Source organism: Rutilus rutilus (assembly GCF_951802725.1).
Source record: "Rutilus rutilus genome assembly, chromosome: 17".
Classification (NCBI taxonomy): Eukaryota; Metazoa; Chordata; class Actinopteri; order Cypriniformes; family Leuciscidae; genus Rutilus; species Rutilus rutilus.
The window spans coordinates 12,590,671-12,613,675 of record NC_140230.1 but is presented as its reverse complement, the minus strand read 5'-3'; the positions used below and the strand labels follow the sequence as shown (position 1 = coordinate 12,613,675).

Below are 23,005 nucleotides of genomic sequence, written 5' to 3'. Positions count from 1 at the left end.
ATGTTTATTAAATAAAATCACAGGAATTTCCTCACTGTGTTTCTCTGTGGCGTCAGGTGATGGAGGAGGAGGAGATGGGAGTAGTGGGAGTGATGAGGAAGGAAATGATGGAGGCGTATCTACCGTTCCTTTGCCTCCCACCACAGTTCAGAGCACCTATGATGTGCTGCGTGGCCTGGGCATCGTGGGCGGAAGCGGAGAGACCCGAGATGATGATCAGCTTCAGACTTTGCTAAGCAGATCGGGCATGATTATGCATGACCAGGTAAAGTTAGTGGCATGTAAGCGATTAATAATGATCAATGTAAAATTTTATGTTTTTAAACAACAGGAAAATGCCATTTAGTTTTGAGGAAGTTACTTTGGAACTTCGTCTTTCTAAGCTTCCCATTTTAAGAGTTACACTAAGCTAACAAAACATAGCTTTCTGATCTGAAAACATACATGTATGTCCCTTAAAAAGCTTAAAAGAAAATACAGAATGCGTTTTTTTCTCTCTTTTTTTCCTTTTTTTTTTTCCGTTTCTTTCTTTTTTCTATTGCCAGGGTTTTCCTGGGTCAAAAATGGTCTTCTGTGGTGGCAAACTAATACAGCCATCCACACATAGAGTACTAAGTACCCTACCCATATGAACTGCGAGCCCAATACTGAAAATATATCCAAAATAAATGCAAAGAAGCAGTTTGTAATTTTAATTTAACCTACCTAAAACAAGCAGCCAGGTATCAGCAGGTATCAGTACTGCTGAATGACAGGTGTCATCACATTTAAATAAGCAATAATCAAATAAAACTATTGTTAAATGATCAAAGATTAATTTTCAATGCAGGAATTTTTTATTTATTTATTTTATTTTATTGGTTGGTTTATTTATTTTATGCATATTTTACCATGATTATACAAATCATTGCACAATTACAGATTGTATTTGTTTATTTTGGATATTTTCAGATGGGTGATCGTGTTGGTCCAGTTGGCACAGGGGAGGCTGGTCATGCTGCAGTGGCATCTGGACCTGTCAGTCGATGCCCAGTCAATTGGAGCATGAGCCTGGACCGACAGGAGGCTCTTGTAAGTCTTTTTCTGTTTCCTTTTGCTGTAGTACAAATTGTTGATACCCTTAACACTTTTCTCATTAACAGGATGCAATGGATAACCCAGCAGAAGTTAATCTGGACTCCATTTACTTGAGGGCAGGTGTTGGTCACAACCCTCAGGACATTTCTGCTTCTGTCAATCCCTTCCTTCAGGGCACCCAGAGCAGTTTCCACCTCTCTCAGCTTCTTCAGGAATCGCATAATAAAACAGAGCAAAGCGTCTACCTGGCCAACACTGTGGATCTCGGTGCCATGGGCCTACGTGACGGCCCTTGTGGAGATTCTCCAGGTCTCAACAAGGAGCAGAGCACCAGCAGTAAAGATAATCAACCTGAAGAGTCTCTGGATGCTAGGTACCTTTCCCAGAGCTTTAATGAGAATCATGAGGAACATAATGATATTTGGAATCGTCAACCAGATAATGTGGAGCTTGAGTTACAGCAAGGTAACTTGCTTTTTCTTCCATTTCTAATGTAATTATGTCAGTAATTTCTCTGAAATTTGTAGTATTACATAAATTGTGTGATTTTGAATACTTTAAGAAACTTTATTCATGATCTAGAAATTAAATGTTCAATATCTCCTCAGGCGAAAATGCCACTCATAGCGTGGTCTATCAGAATGAAGAGGGAAAGTGGGTCACTGATTTGGCCTATTACTCTTCCTTTGAGAAGGAAATGGAGGCCAATATGCCTGAGGAAGTTGCTGTGCAGTTCCAGTCTGAAGATTTTCTTGCTGGAAGTAAGTGAAATGCAGTGATTTTCTCATCCTTAAAGGGGACGTATGTAATTGCAAAAATATTTTTCAAACAACCTTGCAAATGACCCTTTCATGCATTGCGCCTCCCCCAAATCACAAACAGAGCTCTTACAGGTGCATGTAAAGGAATGTCTCAATGGGTAAAAGTAGGTTACTTTCAATAAGATACAACATATGACACATAGCAACAAAGCTAAAAGTATTCCTAATGAGGGAACAATTGAGTAGGCTAACACTTTTGTCTAGAGCAAATTGCAAGCATCTCTGTTATAATAAACCCATCCTATGGGCACACTTTTTGTCTCTGCTGTTCGTAGTGGTGCAGTAAATCTACACTTTGCTGGAGAAGCATTAATAAACTTTGTATCTTGAGCAGCACAAACACAGTCCTGTAATCTGCCCTGGTTGTTTTGGTTGTCAAGTACTCACATGCCTGTAGACTAGTGGTTCTCAACGGGGGCGTTCAGAGAACAACGGGGGGCGTTGGAAGCAAGATTTTTGAAAGGGGGGCGTTCATGTGTTAACGGTGTTCACGAGTTTAAATATGTAACGCAAATTTTTGTTCATTTACTTTTATTCATTAAGCATTTAGTAATTTAGTTGTAATAAACACTTTAAGTGGGCTATTTAAAAAGTGTTAGGACTATGTTTTTGTTAAATTATGTTGTAAAACATATGCGCAGAGTGATATCATATTGTGTGTGCACGCGCATCTATGGTGTGCGTGAAAGAATACCTCAGAAGCGCTAAAAAAACAAACAAACATTCGTCCGCAGCCACTCTACTCCTGACCGCAAGTCCACCGTCAGTGTTGTAGGTAGGCACTAGGCAGGTTTTTTGTGTTCATTTCTATTGCATTACGATTGAAAGCAGTATCAATAATGTCAAAAATATGATGTGCAGTCAAGTTCGGGTATGTGTTTGCTGTGAGTGTTCTCACCGCGCGCACTTGTTGTGATTCGCGGAGTTTTGACGAGTTGTATTTTGACGACTTGATATTATTTCTTATTCAAAAGTTTAGAATGTCTTACATTCTAAAATCTTCCAGTTTAAAGCGACATGTAGCCTATCGTTACTTTTGCACCGACTCGTATTATTTTTCCAGTCATAGACCAGCGCTCAAGCACTGACTAGAATCCAGTGCTGACACAAATCAGCATTAACATGCTCAAAAATGTGTTTCACGCTGACAACAATCCGGTGGTGCCTAGAATCACGCAGCGGAGGAATGGAAAGTTGACAAGCCATTAAAAATTATTGACTTAAGAAACACTTAAATCTTTTTCAAATATTTTCAATAAATCATGTTCCCATTCACTCTGGCGACGAATTTTTAAATTAATTCAACTATATTCTACTTATAAGGTAAAACTTTTACATTTGTAGGCATTAACTAATTCCAATCCCTAATGCCAAAATGTTTTCTTGTTCACCAAGTAATTTACTATATTCAATCATCATTGTTAACTGGCAAGACAGTAAGGAGAAAATGACAATTTGATGGATAATTTAAATATATTCTGCAATCACATTTTGGTAATGTATTCATTCCGCCGTCACATCTGAGCGCTGCTTGGGTAGTTTCAAGATAAAAATAATTAATAATACAATAATAATTTAATTGTTCATATGTGTTTTAATCTTGTTAGAAGATTTTTTTTTTACTGATTATGAACACAAATTAATCACGACAAACCAAATTAATTGTAATTGTATTAATTATTATACCATTGATGCAAACAAGCTTATAACAAGGTATTTGAGGCCTACAATTCTAACATAATTTTTCATAAAATCATGATTGTATTTTTTTTTTTTTTTTTTGAAAGTAAGGTTAATGTAAGCAGCTTCTTGCAATACTCTCTTAAATGCGTAATAAAACCTAAGTGCAAACATTACCGCTTTTAATGACCATCCTTTATTATATAATATAACTATTATTATGTAGTAGTACACAACTAAAAGAGGTTTGAATTTTTTCTTTGTTTAATTTGCACACTGAATATGGGTTGGCACTTTTAATTTTGAGCTCTCAAAGTGCACCAGATTTATTGAATTTAACATTAAAATGCACAAAATTTTCTTACGGGGGGGCATGCCCCCAAACCCCCCTAGAAGGTTCGAGGGTCCACTCACCACAGATTTACCAAAAATCCTGTGAGAAACACTGGTATTGCTATGCCAATGCAGTTTATAGCTTGTTTTTGTTTAATGAATCACTGTGGAGTATAGTTCAATTGTATTAATAATCCAATAATCCATAATTGTATGCATCTGTTAACTCTCACTCGTACCTGGGCGCTCATTAGTTTACGGGTGGAAAGCGTTCAGGGATTTGGATATTGGATAGGGGGCGCTGGCCCAAAAAAGGTTGAGAACCACTGCTGTAGACTGAACATGTAATTTGCATGCACATGATGTCACTATTTTCACACATTCGCATTTTCACCATCACAAATTCACCTAATGTTTTAATGGTGTCTGGGCGGCTTAATGTTTACACTTTGGGGGAAGATAAACCCAAGAAAATGAATGTTAACATATTTCACATTTAATGAAAATGTAATTTTGGGGTTTACTATTCCTCAATTGGCTCAACCTCAGATTTACTTTTTTCTGTGGAGAACACAAAAAAGGTATTAAGGCAATTTAATGAAAATGAATGCAGACTAAAATCTTTTGTATAGCTGAAGCAGCAGAGCATGGCACAAGCAATGCCAAAGTTATGGGTTTGATTCCCAGGGAATGCTTTGAACTAATGATATGGATTCCTTGAATGCAATGCAATTTGCTTTGGGTAATTTTTTTTTTTTTTTTTTTGCCAAATGCATAAATGTAAAAGTCTTCCAAAGCCATATTATAGCTTTGTATGAGGAAAGTGACAAGTTATTCACTGATTTCCTTTTGCATTTTAATGAGAGAAATAGCAATGCTCGGTTTGTGAATGAACTGTTCTTTTGAGTCAGATCTTGTTGATTCATTTCACAAGCCGAATGATCTATATGATGCTTTTTTTTATTATTGTGATGGGCTGGCAAGTCATTTTAACCACCTGGTGGTTATTCAATTTCTCCTGTAATGTTCCACTTGTGAAAGATAGCCAAACGTGTTTGGAACAACATAAAAATGAGTAAATTGACACATTTTTTAGTTAATCCTTTAAATGAATTATTTATTTTTACGGCATATGTTGTCTTCCCTTAGGCCAGGCTATGGACAAGATAGTTGAGGATCAGGAGGAGTTTGAAAAGGAGCACCGGTTTATGCAGGTATGAATGGTTCTCTTTAGTTCCAGTTTGGCTGAACTCAAAAAACCTTAAGTCCATTTTACACAAAGGCATTGAGGAATGTGTGATTGAGGAACCAACTAATTTGTTTTTCTTTTGTGTTCTGGTAGGAAGAGCAGATTCAAGCTGTAAATATGAGTGAAGTTCTGGGAGACACCTCTTGGAAAACCCCAACAAGTAACAACATCCTCATGAGGGCCTCCCAGGTCTCCTCTGAACTCGAGGCTGGGAACCAAAGTTATCTGCGCATTTCACTGGGGGAGTTTTTTCAGAGGCGCTCTGAAGCTCTGGGATGTCTTGGTAGCAGTGACGAGGACAATATTAAAAGGGTAAGAACTCTATATCTGTCCCAAAAACCTCCTTGGGCAGGTGTCTAAGACAACATACTGTATACCATGCAAATGTCTCAGGCCATGCAAAGTGTGCTAGCAACTCGATCACGATTGCATAACCCTTTCTGTAGATTACACTGAATGGAGACAGCAATGCAAAAATCTTGGGCTGGCTTCCCATGGTATGCATGGATTTGTTAATGTATGTCTTTAATGCAGTGTAAGGCAATTGTGCATTTAGAATTTGCCTAGATGTTTTTCTAACAATCATTGCATCAATAGTTGATGCTTGGGATGCCGTAGAGCAGAGTTGACCAGTCCTGCTCCTGGAGGGCCACATTCCTGAAGAGTTTTTAGCTCCAACCTTCTTGCATCTGAAATTGCATACTCCCCTACTATATAGTTGCTAAAAACAGTATGTGAAAAGAGTAGTATGTCCAAATTCACAGTATTCATAAAGTAGGCTGAAAGTACCTAGATGACCTACTATTTCTGGCAAGATAGTCAAATGTCCATTGTATGCACACTTTAGTATCTCATGAGGCCACTGGAGAGGATTTGTGAATGCAATGAAGGAACATTACAATGACAACATCACAAATGTAGTATGTTCGCATTACATTTATACCACATATTAAATAATTACTTATTCAAAATTAAGTACTTACTCAGAGAGTATGCAATTTCGGACGCAGCCTAGAAGTTTCTAGTAAGCCTGAAGACTGCTGATTCAGGTGTTTAATTGGGGCTAGAGCAAAACTCTACTGGAAGGTGGCGCTCTAGGATCAAGGTTGGATGCCCCTACCGCAGAGTCTTCAGAACCAAGTTTACCTGACAGATTGTCAACCATTTGATGTTTGTTTTTCAGCCATCTTTTGGGTATTTCATTACCTCTCCTGAGAAGAGGGAACCTTTTGCGTTACTCCGGCCCTCAGATTTTTTCTCCAGAGGAAGCTCCATCCACATTGAGACGGTTCAGCAAAGTGATGCTGATGAGACTCTTAATCAAGGTGCATTCAACATACTTCTCACATTTGTTTGATTTGTTATTTGTTTATTTATTTATTTTTGATAAGTAATTTGATATCCTTTTATGTGAACTACAGATGATCTAGATAAGACTCTTGAGCCCAACACAACTGAAGCTGCACATGAGAAAAATGTGCAACCACAAACAAATGAGGGGCAGGTTTCCCAGGTATTCACAACCGTTTAGATTTGGACTGCTGCCATATAGTCTTTTAAAAATGTGCAATCATTTTTAAACCTTTTTCCTTTTGTCTAATTTTGTATTAGATCTCTGCACAATATGAAGATAAGGAGGTCTCTGGCCATAGTTCAGAATCACCCAACTCCAGCAGCAACCTTATGCTCAGCATCAGCACAATTGCCTCTGCAATTGCTGATGCCTCCATCAGCTCAGATCCAGCCCAGCTTGCTGCCATGATCATGGAGCTGTCCAAACGGAGTTGCTCTAAAAGCCGCCAGCAAGTAGCAGAAGAGTCCATTATCAGTCCTTTATCAGCCTTACATCAGAATGGTCTACCAGAGGCCCTGCAGAAGACCACATCATTGGGAGACCTTAGTACTTCCGACATGGAGAAATATCTGAAGAGGGCTGAGGTCTCAAGTAGCGACAGTGATGGATCTACTTCTCAGTCCTGCTTGGACATCCTCACTTTGGCTGATAGTTTGGCCAGTTCTAATAAGCAGACTCAACAGAAGTTGGCGACTGTGGAAAATGGAACCACCCATAAAAATGAAGAGAATTCATTAATGGAAGAGCAAGCAGTAAACAAAAAATGTCAGGTTCTGGCAAGTAAAGCATCCAAACAAATAGAGGATACTTATGTTATTTCACCAAATCAAAGGTCAGATGCCAAACGAAGTTCAATTCCTCGACCTAAGTCGAGCAGTTTACCAACTGGCACTGCCACTGCGCATCCTGCCAAAAGATCTTTAGGCTCTGGCCAGTCATCATCTTCAACATCCTTGAAACCAAAACCTGGCTTTGAGAAAAACAAAAATGACTATTGTGCAAAACCATCCACCAATAAAAGTGTCCCTGAATCCAGGATCAAAACAGGAACGGCTCGACCACAAGTAGCCAGCAGTTCCACCACAGGTAACCGCCGATCTCTGAAAGGTGACGGGTCCACATCAACACCTGCTTTTGGCCCAAAGACCTCACCTGGCCTTCGAAGTGGTGGCAGCTCGTCATTGAAGACCTCCCCACACAAACCCAGGACAACAGGAGGCCAGACAGACAAACCTGTCATTAACCAGGCACGATCACCTAGAAGCCCTAAAGCCTCTCAGTCTGTTTCAAAAGAGAAAATTGCAGCTGTTGATCATCAGGATTCACTGCCAGCAACAGAGGAAAAATTTGGTATCTATTTTATTTTTAACATGTTAAACCTGTCGTAGTGCTGGTTTTATAGTTAGGGTGAATTTTCATTTCATCCCATCTATTTTCGAAAATCCATGTTGTTGATTTTATTGTCAACAATTCATCCATGCATCTTCTGGTGAAACAGCAGACTTCTCTCTCTCATTTAGGTCACATAAATCTTGTCCATTTCTTAGTCAACTACAAGCTTGCATTCAGGTCTGCATTCAGCCATTCAGCAACTGATGAATAGAACCAAGTCTCAAACCTACACAAAAAACAAAAATTATACTTTAATCACAATATGGAAGAAGAGATCTGTCACTACTTCCATTTCATCATGACTTTAATAAAGGGCTGTCAGTTTAACAATTTAATTCAGTCTCACTTCAGACAGTTTTTGTAATATCTGCAAAGTTTTTATCCGCCATAATAATGTCATGTCTTTGAATTCTACTAATTTGTGGTCTTTACTCTGCAAATATTGAGATGCTGATTGCTAAATGCGATTTAATGGCATGGCATATATAATTTGATACATTTTGTTATCAGTCCTTGTTAGACATAATTTGATACATTTTGTTATCAGTCCTTGTTAGACTTCTTTTAATTTCATTTAATCTCTTGTCTGTGCTTATATTTGCATGACTATCATATCACAAAATTAAGGACAGCAACTGTATTTACTACTTTTTATTAAAGGCTCGCCTGAGAGTGGTGCCCCTGGTGTTGTGGAGGTCACCCATTGTAATTTCAGACCGTCCACCTCCCCTCTTACGCACTCCAGTCCAAGCCAGGCCTCCGTTCTAAGTGAATATGGGTAAAAAAAAGAAAGAAATACTTGTATACTTGTTTCATATCTCACAGATTTCTTGTGGTGTAAGCCACCTTTAAATTTCTGTGTGTTATAATTATTTTTGGTTGACTGAACCGGAATGACTTGATTTGACACTTATCCGTGTGTTTTGGAAATAGGGAGACGTCTCCGTGCTCACCCAGAAGTGGAAAGGATGCTGGAGATCCTGATTCCCCACAGTCTCATTGTTCAAGCCCAACTCTCAGCAGGCTGACTTACCTCTCCATTAATGAGAACACTTGCATGCCCACCCCTGACCACCATAAGGTGAGGGTTTTTTTAATACCCATTTTAGTTTTATGTGGATTACAATATTAATTGGCTATTTGAGATGTAAAGTTGTTGCTGCTTTATTAACCCTGATAATCAAAAACCTAAGTTGCTTCAGTTAAAGGTAGGGTAGGTAATCCTGTTCAGAAACACTTTTTTTTTATACTGGGTGAAATGGTCCTTCCATGAGAGTAGTCAATACATTATGTGTTCAGAAAAAGGAATGAAAAAAATCAGACCTCTGTAGCAGCTGCAGGACAGTAAAAACTCTGACCAATCACTGCCATTCGGTGCGAATGTAAAGAACCAATCAGATGCCTTCATGTCTCGTGCCTGAGCCCCACTGCGCGTGCTGCCCTGCGTGCACTCATCACATGTCACCGTTCCCGGAAATATTCAGCTCAAAGCACCTGCATATGCAGTCAGCGAAGGCAAACAAGGCAAAAACTACTTCCTCGGACCCTGCCCGCACTCTTGAACGACCTCCTCTGCTTCGCCCTCAACCCCGGACCTGTCCTCGAACCGACGATGCGGTACTTGTCTCCGGACTCGGAGTGTACGTTAGTCTTCAATAAAGTCAACAATGTTTTCATCATGGAAACTCTTACATGCAAAACACCGTATATGTTATGAATCTTACACGAAATTCACCTTCATCACAGTGTAACTGATGGTAATGGAAAAACGTGTATCAATGCAACCTGTTTTTAGTTTTGCCTTATAAATATACCTCGTTACCGAATGAAACTTTACCATTATCGATATGCTAGCTTGATAGTGAGTACTAAAAGAAATCTTATTTGTTTATGTTCATAGTGATAAAGTTAGGTATTTTATTACATGTGATTCTGACATGATGTCACTGTATGTACTGCGCTCCTTCCTCTCCACTCGTCTCAGGTAATAAATGCGTCTTCCAGCTGAGCCTGAGCGTTTGGCGTCGCGCGTTCATGTGTTTTGGGGGCGTGGCTTTGGAAGGAGCTCAGAAGGGAGGGGGTGGGAGTGAATGGAAATAATGAGCTGTGTTTATTGCAGATTAAAAGGTCTACAGTCACTCGATTTTTATATTTTCTTTTTCAGAGTACTTACATTTTATTTATGTATTGGTATATAAAGACAGTTTAAACAAATTTGGAATGTTGTTTTTTTTTTTAGAAAAATCCTACCTACCCTGCCTTTAAGTGTTCATTTTTAAAGCTACACTGTGATATTTTCCCCCATCTAGTGGTGAAATTGTATATGACTACCCAGTGAATATTAGTTTCTGTTCCTTTCAATTTCGAGGGCGTTTTAACTCCTACGGTGGCCGTATTATTCCAAGATTAACATGGCTTCCAGTTCGACTTCGTCCAATTGCGCCTTTAAAACTATCACCTGTGATCTGTCGCAGCACAGATTTATTTTACAAGGTAAACAATACTTTTTCACCATTGACGTGAGGAAAAGTAACGCAAGTTATGCTAGAGGTCATTCTGGCGTTATGTACAACCATGCTATGGTTAGACAAGCAACTATAAAACTTGAATTACCTGTCGAGAAGAAAGCAGGCAACTTCGGCGTCCGTTTTAAAATCTTTGCTCCTCATGAGCTCTTTCCATCTGGGAAAAGTTACTCCAGTATTGACTTTGGTCTTGCTGATTTGCCTGTCGCGTTGACGTTTTAATTCTCTCTTTCGCTTCCTTGGCGACTCTGCTACATGTCCTCGAAAATAGGCGTGATCCTCCATCAGCAATCTTTCAAATCTGCTGGCAGTCGCAGGTAATCTCCCCCTCGCATTCGTCTCTGTGTCACTGAGTGTAAAGTGCGAAAGGCGAAGCTTGAATTTACAGGTATGTCCCTTTTTGGCTAATGTAGTTTCAAGATGGAGGGGCAACATGGCGACCGGCATTCGAACCCCTCACCCGTATGTACTTTCAATGGCAGATTATAAACTTAAGAGAATACTTTATTACTTGAAAGAAGTAAATATACTTTAATGAGCACATATATTTTTGAAAGAACTAAGTGTTTTTTGCTAAGAATCAACTAAAAAAATGACACAGTGTAGCTTTAAATATTACTAACCATTTGAAATGTATTCTTACATTTACTGTATAAAAATCAGTAAAGTTTTAACAGTAAAAAGACGTGTACCACGACAGTTCTAGAATTATACTAAAAGGCCTTTTAAAAAGTATAAATGACAATCAGAAGACAGAGCATGTACAAAAGCAAATTTTGTTATATCAAAAAGAACTTTGTTGCTAAATCTATTATTGGTTAATGTTCACAGAGTAACGTTTGGGTAAAATTCAAGCAAGCTACCTTGCTCTTGTAGATATTGACATTGGCCATTGGAAGCCCATATTAGTTGACCACTATTTGATATTGATCGTGATGCCACTGATCTGCTTTATGGTTTAAATGTACAGAATCTTTTTCTCTGCTTCTTCAGAAAAACACCTCAATAGCTTTAAGCACCACTATAATCAGAGCCAGCCCAACTCCTCCAGTGGAGCCGTTTGATAATGGGAATGTTTTGAGTTCCTTAAAGAGTCCAGAACCTCTTTGCCACTCTGAAATTCCAGGACTCAACCAAAAGACCTCAGAACTGGGCTCACGTAGCCAGAGTGAAAATGACTTCCATAAAGAAGAAAACGGATATGCTAATGGCAACCGCCAGTCTGAGCCTGGGCCGAGGTTGTACACTCAAGGGGATTCTGGGTACTCGAGCAAGATAAACATTCAGCATCCACCTGGGACATCCACAGAACCGACGCACCAATTGTTGCCTCATGGTTTGGGGTCTGGCTCTTGTTTTGGTGTTGCGGATGACTTGACATATGGGCCAGTTCCGAGCTACAGCTCTCAGGGTCCCCTGCCAAACCTTTCCAGCCTCCTAACAGGACGTTCCCTCTTCAGTTCCCAACTGGCACAACAGTATCTGAGCTCAGAGGGTCCTCTACATGCTCCTCCATATCAGATTGGAGGGCCATCTAGTTTGTATGGAGTATCAGCTGCAAACCCATCAATGGGACATATGCATGTCCCTGGATCTACAAATCTTCAGTCTGGTTACCTGAACACCGGTCAACAACATCCTCCGCATTATCCAGTCAGCAAGACTTATGGACAGCCAAATGTTGGGTCATGGGCTGCGCGAGATCTGGCAGATCTTAGAAGTGAGTGGAATTGTTCATGTATTTCAAAGACATCAGTGTTATGAAGGAATTTCTTAAAAGGAAAAACTTTTTTTTTTCACTTGCACTTTAGCTCAAGTAATAGTTCCAAATGAGCTGAAGTTTTCCTGTTCTTGCTGTGTGGGAATTGCCTCTCAGACATCCCTCAACATCTTCAACCCCTCTGAGCGCTGGCAGCAAGTTTCCATCTCCATCACAAGCCTATCCATTGATGGAGAGAAGGTAAGAAAATCTGTCAAATGTAGTCTAGATCAGTGGTTCTCAACAAGGAGGCCTCAGCAAAATTTCAGTGGGGATTTAAGATGATGTGAGGATTGATGCATTTAAATGGTTGTTTCAGCAACAAATCTGTATATATTTAATATATAATCCAAAAGTTGCCTTATGTGCAATATACATTTTTATATACAACTCACAGTTTGAGTGTTTAATAATAAATTAATCAAATTATTTTTATTAAAGGAGTCATAATGTTGTGTTACCTTGGATACCCAAATGCTCTATTATAGTATTTTAGGCACTTCTAAAAAAGAAAAGTGGAAAAAAAATCAACACAGAGCCCCTCAGACCCTTATTTCTAAAGGCATTATTGTCTCGCGAGATCTGATGCGATGTTTTGGCTGTCGTGGACGGTCATTATAATAATGCAAATGAGGGGCGCGTTGATTGGTTGCAGGAATGTATTTTACTACTTCCAAGCGGTACAAAAACATAGACAAAATACTGCAATAGCTCAATAAATGTGACGGTACTTATTGTTAGTGAAATTGTAATCACAACCAAAGAAAAAAGAAAAAATACACCATTGCCAGATACATTCTTACAGAAGCCCCACTAACTGAAAGCTATTTTCAAACTGCATGTTTTGCATGAGTTTGGCTAATAATGTTTAGTGGTATATTGTTTTCATACTTGCATTTAAACAGTTTTAGCCACTGAGCATGGACTCCTGTACCGTCACTACTGTAGCTGCTAGTGTAAAACAAAGTGGAAAGATGTGGCTAGCATTCGTAGAGTCCATTCCCCGTGTTTACCTCGAAGGTAACGTTACATACAATAGCCGCATTAGCAGTTAGCTGCTATTTGTTAACCACAGTAGAGCAATAAAAACACAGTCTTACCTTTTCAATTTCTGGCAAGTCCCTGATGGTTGGGATGGCACCTTTTCCCAAACGGAGCTTCGAGGCCAAGTTCGCCTGATACTGCCCCAAATTTGTAAAAGATTCCGGTGTAAAATGTTTAGCACACACACCTAACGATACGCCACTTGAAAGAGTTGTTGGGACAGCGTCATTAAAAATGAATTTCATCCACTGTTCCCTGATAGTTTCGTCCGTTTTTGGTAGATAAAACACATTTGCATGTTGTTTGTGGCAGTCACCCACAGAGCATCTCAGGTGTGCACTCGATTTCTCCATCTTTCTCGAGTCAACTAAACTGAATCTGAGGGGGAGAGGGGCGGGCTTCCCGCGGCATAGGTTTGCGGTGTCCATATTTGGTATATCCTCCCCCGTCTTGACGTCAAGAAGGGGAAAAAATCAAAATCTCGTTTTTTCGTGCGCGTGCACGTGGACTATTTTACAAACCCCGAGGTAAACAAACGCTTCACTTTTAAATATCGGCTTCCCGGCCAGTGTATAATCATTATGCAATCATAACATACATTGATTCTCGTGGAAAAGTGAAATTTCTACATTATGACTCCTTTAAAGGAACTTTAAAGTTTTCATTCACTGAAAATGAAAAGTTAGAAAGCAATTCATTAAGAAATTTGTTTTGGTGCATCACTATGTAAAATTGAGTAGGACAAAGAAAGTATTAAAATAATCTTAAAACAAAATTAAGACATTTCTTATTTTATTAGAAAACCTGTGAAAACCATGTAAATGAGAAAAATATTAAAATTCAATTGTCGTTTTTATAATGAATATACATTTTTCAATATTCACTTTTACATTTTATAAATGCTGTAGATGGAGGCCAAGCTCAAAAATGTCAAGCTCCTAAAACTTCTGGAGTCCTGCTTTATAAAAACTAGAAATGAGTATTGGGCCTTCAAATATTTTGTGTGGATAATGGTGGCCTTGGTCTAGATTTAGCAAAATCTGACCAAAAAGCAGTTTATCTGAAGCCTCTTGTAGATAAATGTCTTATTTATTGTCCATTTTTGTGTGCAGCATTATAATTGTTTCATTGCGTCTCAGGTGGAGTCTCTCCCATTCCAGTGGCTGATAGTAAAGAATAAGACCATAATTGGACCTAAATGTACAGAAGAACAGAAGGTTTTGTTCATAGCTCCAAGGGCTGGACTGTATCAATGCACTCTCAGTGTGTCATCCTGGCCTGCATCTGCAGAGATGGAGATGGTTGCTCACGCCGAAGTCTTTGCCAAGAAAGTGGTGATGATCGCTGTGGCTGAGAACCCTTCAATAGAGGTTAAAAGAGTTTCCTTTGCCCTTATTGCAAAGCACTAAAACTGCATATAATTATTGTTTTTGTACTAGAATTAGGGGTGTCCATGGTTAACCGATTAACCGATTAACCGTTAAAAATTGCGTAACCGAGTGAAACATTTTGCTCGGTTAAGTGGCGTCAATGGCGTGCACTGAATTTAGTTGTAATACATTTTTGCACCACCAGAGACCGCTAGACCAGTTTTCTAATATGAAGCGGGCAAAGAAAGCGCGCGTCCGAGAGTGAAGGCTGTGCGAGAGTGAAGGCTGTGCGCGAGCCAGAAACAAACATAGTATCCGCGCCACTGATGGCAGCACAATAATATCTGTCTGCAGAGCCGCAGAGCCACAGCTTCACCCCAGCAGTTTTACCTCGAGCATGCGCAATTTCATCACAACAGTTTTACCCGCAGAGTCCGTTTACCGTTACATTAACCCATACAATTTGTATTATCCATTTCCTAAACATGTACTTGCTAATCAAACACTTTATCTGAACAAACTATTAATCTATAAAACACAATCGGTCTTCCGACCTTTTACTATTGTGTTGATATGCGCTAGGGAGAGAGAGCAATACAGCGCTCGTGTTGTTTGAAGGCGGTGAGAGTGCGCGCGCGCGGCCGCGGCTCTCTCACTGTTTGTTCTTATGCTCCCTGTCCACTGATCTAAATAATTAGTTGTTACGACGACTTATTTGTTCCCTCGTTTTAATAAATCGTGGACACGTTGAACAAATTCCCTCCCTCATTTTGATTTAACGAATTACAACGTGGCCAAAAACAGTTTGATAATTAATTAGTGAATGCTAAAGACCTATTTTTTGTGAATTGGTGAATATTCAGGTGAATTATTTCGTGGCCACGAATTAATAATAATTATTAAACTGTTTTTCTTACCTGTGAAGATAGCTCTTCAGTGAAGGCCGACTATTCTCGTACAGCTTTTTATTCCTTTTTTTGGTGTGTGTGTGACTGTGAACTGGTGAATATTCAGGTGAATTGTTTCGTGGCCACGAATTAATAATACCTCAGCACGTTTTACAAGACCCTTCTCGATCGCAGCGGCAACGAGCACTTTGATCACTTGATTTAAAAAACAAAACATTTCAGCGCTAGATCGCCTAAAAAAAACGAACGAAATGAATGCTCTGCTAGTTAACTGGAGATGTTTTGTTTATTTGTATTGGTATTCCTGCCGCGAGATGTTTCAAACGTGGTGGGGACAATACAATATCGACCTTAGAAAATAGTGGTGGGGATATGTCTCACCCGCAAATTACGCCTATCTCGGGGTTGCGGCGCGCACACTATGGTTAACCGAGTATTAACCGCTAAGGGCCTCGGTTAACGGTTAATGAAAAACTTGAAAACGTGCAGCCCTAACTAGAATTAATGTGGCGGTTTGAAGGCCACTTCACACTGTACCGACGGACGGCAACACACACTTGGTCGAGTTTTGTTGGATCCGCACGTTTTCCCTTTCAGAGCCTGTTGCTGTCTGTCGGAGCTTGTTTTTGCTGATTGAAAATGCTGAATTAGAATGTCTGAGAAGTGACGCGCTGTAATCTGGTGACTGTCTCCGTTGGTCTGCATCTGTTGGTGCAGTGTGGATTGGCCTTTATATGTAGGTTTCTTTTAGAAGAATTTTAATCCATGTGAAATGTGCAAAAAACACTGTCTGTCTTTCTCTTATTTTAATAAATAGGTAGATGTTGGGAAGACGGGCTGCTTGGAATTCGGGGACCTGGCGGGGGGCAGTACTAAGACTCTGCCACTCAAAGTGGTCAACAGGACTCATGCCACTGTGCCTATTCGACTGGTTATCAGTGCGGTCAGTGAGATCTGTCAGCATTTGTTTTTGAAAAATGTATTAAACATTAGTTGTGTATGATGTAATCCTTATGAGACTTTTGACAGATAAGGACAGACCTCATTCAATGGCATGTTAAACAGTTTCAAGGTTTTGTCTCTCATAGAATGCGTCAGCATGGCATTGTTTTGGCTTCTCTAAGAGCCCGGTTGCCATGAGCACAGACAGTTCCCTTCATTCTGGCTCAACCATGACCTCACTTTCAACTTCATCAGTCATAAACCATGTGCTGCATGCCAGTTATTCAGAGGTGAATATCTCTCTAAATAGTTTTTTTCTGAACTGATGGCAGATTTGAGTGTTTAATAAATACATGTCTTTTTCCAGAATCAAGAAAGCTTCTTGGTGTGGGTTCATTTCAGTGCCCCTCAGAAGTACATTTCAAGTTCAGGTATGTCTGTATGTAAACCTACAAACTAGACAAGTTGAGAAATGTTCATCCTGTATTAGTAGCATATCAGTGATGCTAAAATCACAATATACACACACCTATCAGGCATAACATTATGACCACTGACAGGTGAAGTGAATAACACAGATTATCTCTTCATCACGGCACCTGTTTGTGGGTGGGATATATTAGGCAGCAAGTGAACATTTTGTCATGGTCATGGGTGTCCAAGGCTCATTGAAGCACGTGGGGAGCGAAGGCTGGCCTGCGTGGTCCGATCCAACAGACAAGCTACTGTTGCTCAAGAAGTTAATGCTGGTTCTTATAGAAAGGTGTCGGAATACACAGTGCATTGCAGTTTGTTGTGTATGGGGCTGCATAGCTGCAGACCAGTCATGGTGCCCATGTTAACCCCTGGACAGTGCCAACAGTGGGCATGTGAGCATCAGAACTGAACCACAGAGCAATGGAAAAAGGTGGCCTGCTCTGATGAATCTGATGTGTGTGTCACTTACCTGAGGAACACATGGCACCATGATGCACTGTGGGAAAAAGGCAAGCTGGCGGAGGCAGTGTGATGCTTTGGGCAGTGTTCTGCTGGGAAACCTTGGGTCCTGCCAGCCATGTGGATGTTACTTTGACACGTACCACTTACCTAAGCATTGTTGCAGACCATGTACACCCTTTCATGGAAACAGTATTCCCTGGTGGCTGTGGCCTCTTTCAGCAGAATAATGCACCCTGCCACAAAGCAAAAATGGTTCAGGAATGGTTTGAGCACAACAATGAGTTTGAGGTGTTGACTTGGCCTCCAAATTCCTTGCTGAACAAACAAGTCCGATCCATGGAGGCCCCACCTCGCTACTTACAGGATTTAAAGGATATGTTGCTAACATCTCGGTGCCAGATATCACAGCACACCTTCAGGGGTCTAGTGGAGTCCATGCCTCGACGGGTCAGGGCTGTTTTGGCAGCAAAAGGGGGACCAACACAATATTAGGAATGTGGTCATAATGTTATGCCTGATCAGTGTGTATGTGTTTTTCATGTTTTGTTTGTATCTTTTCCATTAAAAATTTTTCCTATTCAATTTTGAAATAAAATGCGTTTAAGGTTTTTTTTAATAATGTATTTTAGTTATGGTTTATTTTTCCAAGTAACTTGGAAAGTTACCTTTTTTTTTTATTTTTTTTATGGTCTATAATAACCCTGCCCTGTATCCAGTAAAATAAGGTACACAATGAACATGAGCTGGTGTCTCTTTTTTTTGTATTCAGGTGAGTTGGGGCCAGCTGATGAATACAGTGCACGGGTGGATATTGAGGTGGACAGTCCAGGCCCCAGTCATGTGATCCAGAGTGTAGCCCTGAGGGCAAGGGCAGGCACTGCAAGAGTACATGCACCCAAAGACCTACAGGTAATGGAGGAAACATTGTCTCCACAAGCTACAAGACACACCTGGCTTTTTTCGGTTATGAAATGGGTTCAGTTTCAGTTTTTTGCTTGCTTATTTCTGTCACTTATTTATTACATGAATGTCTGTACAGACGGTGTGTCTTCATGCTCCTTTGGGGCAGACTGCAAAGCAGACTCTTCCCTTAAAGAATGCAGGCAACATTGATGTTCTGCTCAGACTAAAGGTACCTGATATGAGCTTTACTTTTTAATACACTTAGATGTTTCTCAAACATTGACCACATACTCTAGAATAAATACCTTAGAAACTAGAATGAAAAACAAAGCTTTTGAGACACATTCTTTGTCTTTCTGGATGTTTTTCAGAGTACTGATGGTGACCGCTGCTTCACTGTGAGACCAGAGGAGCTGACTCTGAAAGCTGGAGAGGAGCAAGGCGTAGTGGTCTCTTTTACTGCCCAGGACACACAGAAACACAAGGAGAGGCATGTTCATTCATATAGATATAGTTTTTGTGTATGTTAATGGGTTTTGTCCTCATCAGAGGGGGTATAAACCAGTATGTTCAAAATATACTTGCTATTTCATATTGTTGCACTTTCAAGGAACTCATTTATTTATTTATTCATTTATTTATTTATTTTCTTAGCATGTTGACGATTCTGGTTCTACCCAGTGGACCTCAGTATGAGGTGATGTTGAAAGGAGAGATGGTCCAAGGAGTTTCTGGGAAAGTGGCATCCCTACCTGCTGTATTATCACAGGCTGAAGTCCCACCCATCCTCTCCAACAAACAGTTCATGGCATGGGGAGGGGTTACGCTGGGCAGAGCAGTGTGAGTACACATAGCCATAGAATGTAGGGGTGTAACGGTTCAAATTACTTGCGGTTCGGTCACGGTTTTAGAGTCACCGTTTCGGTACGGTTTGGCATGTGTGCTATGTTCAGGAAAAAAGGACTACTGTGAAATAAAAACAATAAGAACAAATGAAACTACAAGCAACAGCACAAATAAATACACTAGAGCAAAGATTCAAATGAAATGGTGTTTTTCAGGTATCTAACAGTACTTCAATTTCTGTTTCTGAAAACTAATCAAATTTAAAACAACACTGCATAGTCTTCACTGTATACATTAAATATAGGTTAATCCTTATTAAAGTTACAAAAGTTATTCAGTCAAGAGCAGTGAGTGGGGGTGTAACGATACCCTCATGTCACGATTTGATACATATCATAATACTGAACTCACTATATGATATTATTGCGATACTCCCAAGACATTTGGTGAAAGGTTAACAAAAAATTTACAGTTGATTTAAAATGCTAAATTTGGTATTACATTGGGTGTGGAAATTAATAGGCTTGGACTTAGTGCTGGTAACCCAATGCACTGGACAATAGTGACACCAGAATAAAAATATTCATGATTCTGGAGCTTTAAATACAGAATTATTTTAGATTAATATGCATGCTTGTCACTGGCTAGATATATTTAAAATAATGTAGGCCACTTTTTGGGGGGAATATTTGTGGGTCCTGATAATGCCAAATGACTTATTATACATTTATATATATATATATATATATATATATATATATATATATATATATATATATATATATATATATATATATATATATATATATATATATATATATATATATATATATATATATATATATATATATATATTTATATAATATATTAGTCGTTTAATGTCGTACTGACACTAAAACTCTGTAAACTTGCATTTTTTCCTAACACAGAAATGTTCGTTTTGGGTGAATTATACACAATACATATTGTCACTATATATTGAGACACAATATTGTTACGCCTAATAGCATATTAGACAAGTATATTAGTCTGCTGTCACTTTAAGATGATGCACAGATCCAATATACTGATACACGTGTTGTCTTTCTTGACTGTTCGCCTCACCAAGACAGGCATGCTGACTAGGGGTGTGAACCTACACTGGTCTCACGGTTCGGTTCGATTACGATTATCATGTCATCGATTCAGTTCAATTCGATATCACAATGCATCGCGATGCACCGCATCCTCAATTTTAAATTTCTCTTCAAAAGTGATGTGTGCGCACGTGTGTGTGTGCTTGGGAAGTCGCAGTGACAGAAACAGTGACATTCCAGTTAAAGTTTCAAGGGAGTAAAGCTTGTTTATGCCATTAAGAAAAGGAAAATCTGTCAAATAAATTTTGTTTTACAAAAATGTTCATTTAAAAGCAGCGCTCATTAATCAGTGTAGGCTATTATGTTACCATTAAAGATCCGCGCATCAACCGTCGCCGAGTCCGCTGTTGAAGGTGACGATCATCCATTTATAATCACGCGTAACAACACAGAATAATTGTAATTTGACCATCGGGTGCGGATACTTAAATCAGAGAATATTATTGGGGCGGGTGGACTGTTTATTTTTGGCTGCGGATTCGGCGTTGGAGCTCATCCGCGCATCTCTCTGACTCTGCCAGGCGTTAACAGCTTGGGGTGAAAACGGCTAACGTGGTTTATGAAGTTATTGGTATTAGCCTACCTCCTGCATATTCTATTTGTGTGTGACATGAGCGCACAGTACAGCGCGTGTCTTCTGCAGGTCGTGCTTACCAGGTTGTTCCTAAAAGCCGAAACGTGCCCAGATGTCGGCTTTTAAAGTAGTTGGAGCATTTTTAATATTCTCGCACTCGCGTCTCACCTCCCTCTGCCATTGTATGCTTCCGCCACAATGCACGTACGCGACAAATGACGTCAGAAAAGTCCGTACATTATAATCGTTATGGTCTATTACTGAACCGATACCGAATCGTCCTCGTCTGCATCGCGATGCATCGTAGAAACGATTAATTTTGACACCCCTAATGCTGACATCATTTTGTGTACATTTGTCCGTTCAAGCACAAGAAGACACGAAAAAGAGCTCAATTTATTAATTGATGTTATACTCATAACATGCTTAAGTTATTTCACGTCACCTTTCACTTAAATGTTTAAATTGGCATGGCTTAACACATGCAAATAATAGTTTCATGATGATTCAGCACTGGCCCGATTGGGGCAGTGACAGTTCTGTCAACTGTCCCAAGCGTCTTTCACGCTGTCCCTGGGCCTTTAGGCTGTCCTCATTGTCGAGTCCTGACGTTATTGTTTTGTCTTTTCGAATTAGCACTGGGCCTCCTGTTTAAACACAGCTGCTATCAGTGGCGTGTGGATGATGCTTTTGTGTTTGCAGGCAACAGAAACTGGTGCTAAGAAACAATTCACCCTCTACATCACAGCAACTCAGACTTCTCATCAGGGGTCAAGACCAAGATTGTTTCCAGGTAAGCTAACTCAGTTGCTGTGTCCTAATTTGCCTACTTATACTATGCCCTAAAAGTATGTATTGTTTTTGTGTAGAAAAAGTACCTACTTTTGAGTGTGTAGCATAATAGCAGGCAAGCTTTGGGGCATACTACTTAATCATAGCGTGGTCCGTTAAAGACGCAATTGTCACTTAGTTACTTGCATCCTGCCACCGTGTAAACTGCCGTCAATCATCTTGTCACAGTTAAAATCCTCCACATTCAATTTAATTGAATTTCCTTCCAAATTGGAGAGAAATGTAGCTGCACGTTGATCTGCCAGTCGTGAATCTTTCATGCGGAGAACTCTTCTCATGTGTTTGCATAATGATGCATTTACAGATTAATGACCAAACATACCTTTATAAAAGTTCACAATGCTGTTGCAGATGAAATATGTGCATAACATTGAATAAATACCTTTTCGTCAGGTTAGATACTGATTAATAATCTCTCAAACCCATTTATCTAAATCTCTTAATCTATCTAAACTATCTTAACCGTTGGTCTTGCACATCTGCCGTGTTTGTAGTTTTTTTTTAAAGATGTTTTACTCATGTTTGTAGGTTCTAATAGAATCCTTGTCCAACGCACAATGGGTTGTGGGCAATATTAGCCATTAGAGTGTGCACAGATCTGCACTATAACATATCTAAGTCTAAAACATACTATGAGTTAAGACACTAATTCTAATTTGGAATACTATTTAGGACGGATAGTATGTAAATTGAAACACAGCATTTATTTGTGTACATTCTGCTGCCAAATACTGTATACGAAACTGATGCTCACCAGCTGGTCTGAAATATACGAAAAGGATGCTCACCAATATTACTCCACGTGAACTCCTCAGTACAGAGATTTTGGTTTGCTTATGTGCATTTGAAAATGCAACACAACAACATTTTTCCCATATTTGAAATAAGAATTGTTTATCAATCTGTTGTCAACAAAAGAGACTATCTGTAGTTTTCTGCCAAAATAACAGCTTTATGGTTTAACATTTGAAAGCAAAGAAATTAAATTGAAGGATACTGATACCAGTATCGGTTTGGGCCCGATACTGGGCTTGTGTGCTCGTACTCATTAAAATGCTCCAAAACCAACGGCACGCAGCATGTGTTCAATACAGTGTTCTGTTGTCTGTTTCTTTGTATGGACAAACAAACACAGATATGGATATTAAAGATGCCTATGAAGTAGTATCTGGAGTAGTAAGAAGTATGATTAATAGAATGAGCATAACTTCAATATTTACGCCTGTATAGCTGCTGTGCACAAGCTGACAAGTGAAGTGAATGCACCTTAGAAATGCATTTATTTGTTTTATTTTATTTAT

The 23,005-nt window shown here is 39.4% G+C and overlaps 1 protein-coding gene across 5 annotated transcripts in view; it reads left to right on the top strand.

Moving 5' to 3' along the window:
• cep192 (centrosomal protein 192) overlaps nucleotides 1-23,005 on the top strand; it is a 41,186-nt gene that overhangs the window by 10,685 nt on the left and 7,496 nt on the right. For all 5 annotated transcript variants that reach the window (XM_084385103.1, XM_084385105.1, XM_084385102.1 and 2 more), the window contains exons 11-32: nucleotides 57-265; nucleotides 952-1,071; nucleotides 1,143-1,542; nucleotides 1,686-1,838; nucleotides 5,061-5,125; nucleotides 5,254-5,472; nucleotides 6,344-6,485; nucleotides 6,582-6,673; nucleotides 6,772-7,864; nucleotides 8,567-8,684; nucleotides 8,840-8,987; nucleotides 11,425-12,151; nucleotides 12,243-12,391; nucleotides 14,374-14,604; nucleotides 16,330-16,455; nucleotides 16,601-16,744; nucleotides 16,822-16,885; nucleotides 18,163-18,302; nucleotides 18,433-18,525; nucleotides 18,668-18,786; nucleotides 18,951-19,136; nucleotides 21,555-21,645. In XM_084385103.1, the coding sequence (XP_084241229.1) occupies nucleotides 57-265; nucleotides 952-1,071; nucleotides 1,143-1,542; nucleotides 1,686-1,838; nucleotides 5,061-5,125; nucleotides 5,254-5,472; nucleotides 6,344-6,485; nucleotides 6,582-6,673; nucleotides 6,772-7,864; nucleotides 8,567-8,684; nucleotides 8,840-8,987; nucleotides 11,425-12,151; nucleotides 12,243-12,391; nucleotides 14,374-14,604; nucleotides 16,330-16,455; nucleotides 16,601-16,744; nucleotides 16,822-16,885; nucleotides 18,163-18,302; nucleotides 18,433-18,525; nucleotides 18,668-18,786; nucleotides 18,951-19,136; nucleotides 21,555-21,645 (4,829 nt within the window). The remainder of the gene's footprint in view (nucleotides 1-56; nucleotides 266-951; nucleotides 1,072-1,142; nucleotides 1,543-1,685; nucleotides 1,839-5,060; nucleotides 5,126-5,253; nucleotides 5,473-6,343; nucleotides 6,486-6,581; nucleotides 6,674-6,771; nucleotides 7,865-8,566; nucleotides 8,685-8,839; nucleotides 8,988-11,424; nucleotides 12,152-12,242; nucleotides 12,392-14,373; nucleotides 14,605-16,329; nucleotides 16,456-16,600; nucleotides 16,745-16,821; nucleotides 16,886-18,162; nucleotides 18,303-18,432; nucleotides 18,526-18,667; nucleotides 18,787-18,950; nucleotides 19,137-21,554; nucleotides 21,646-23,005) is intronic.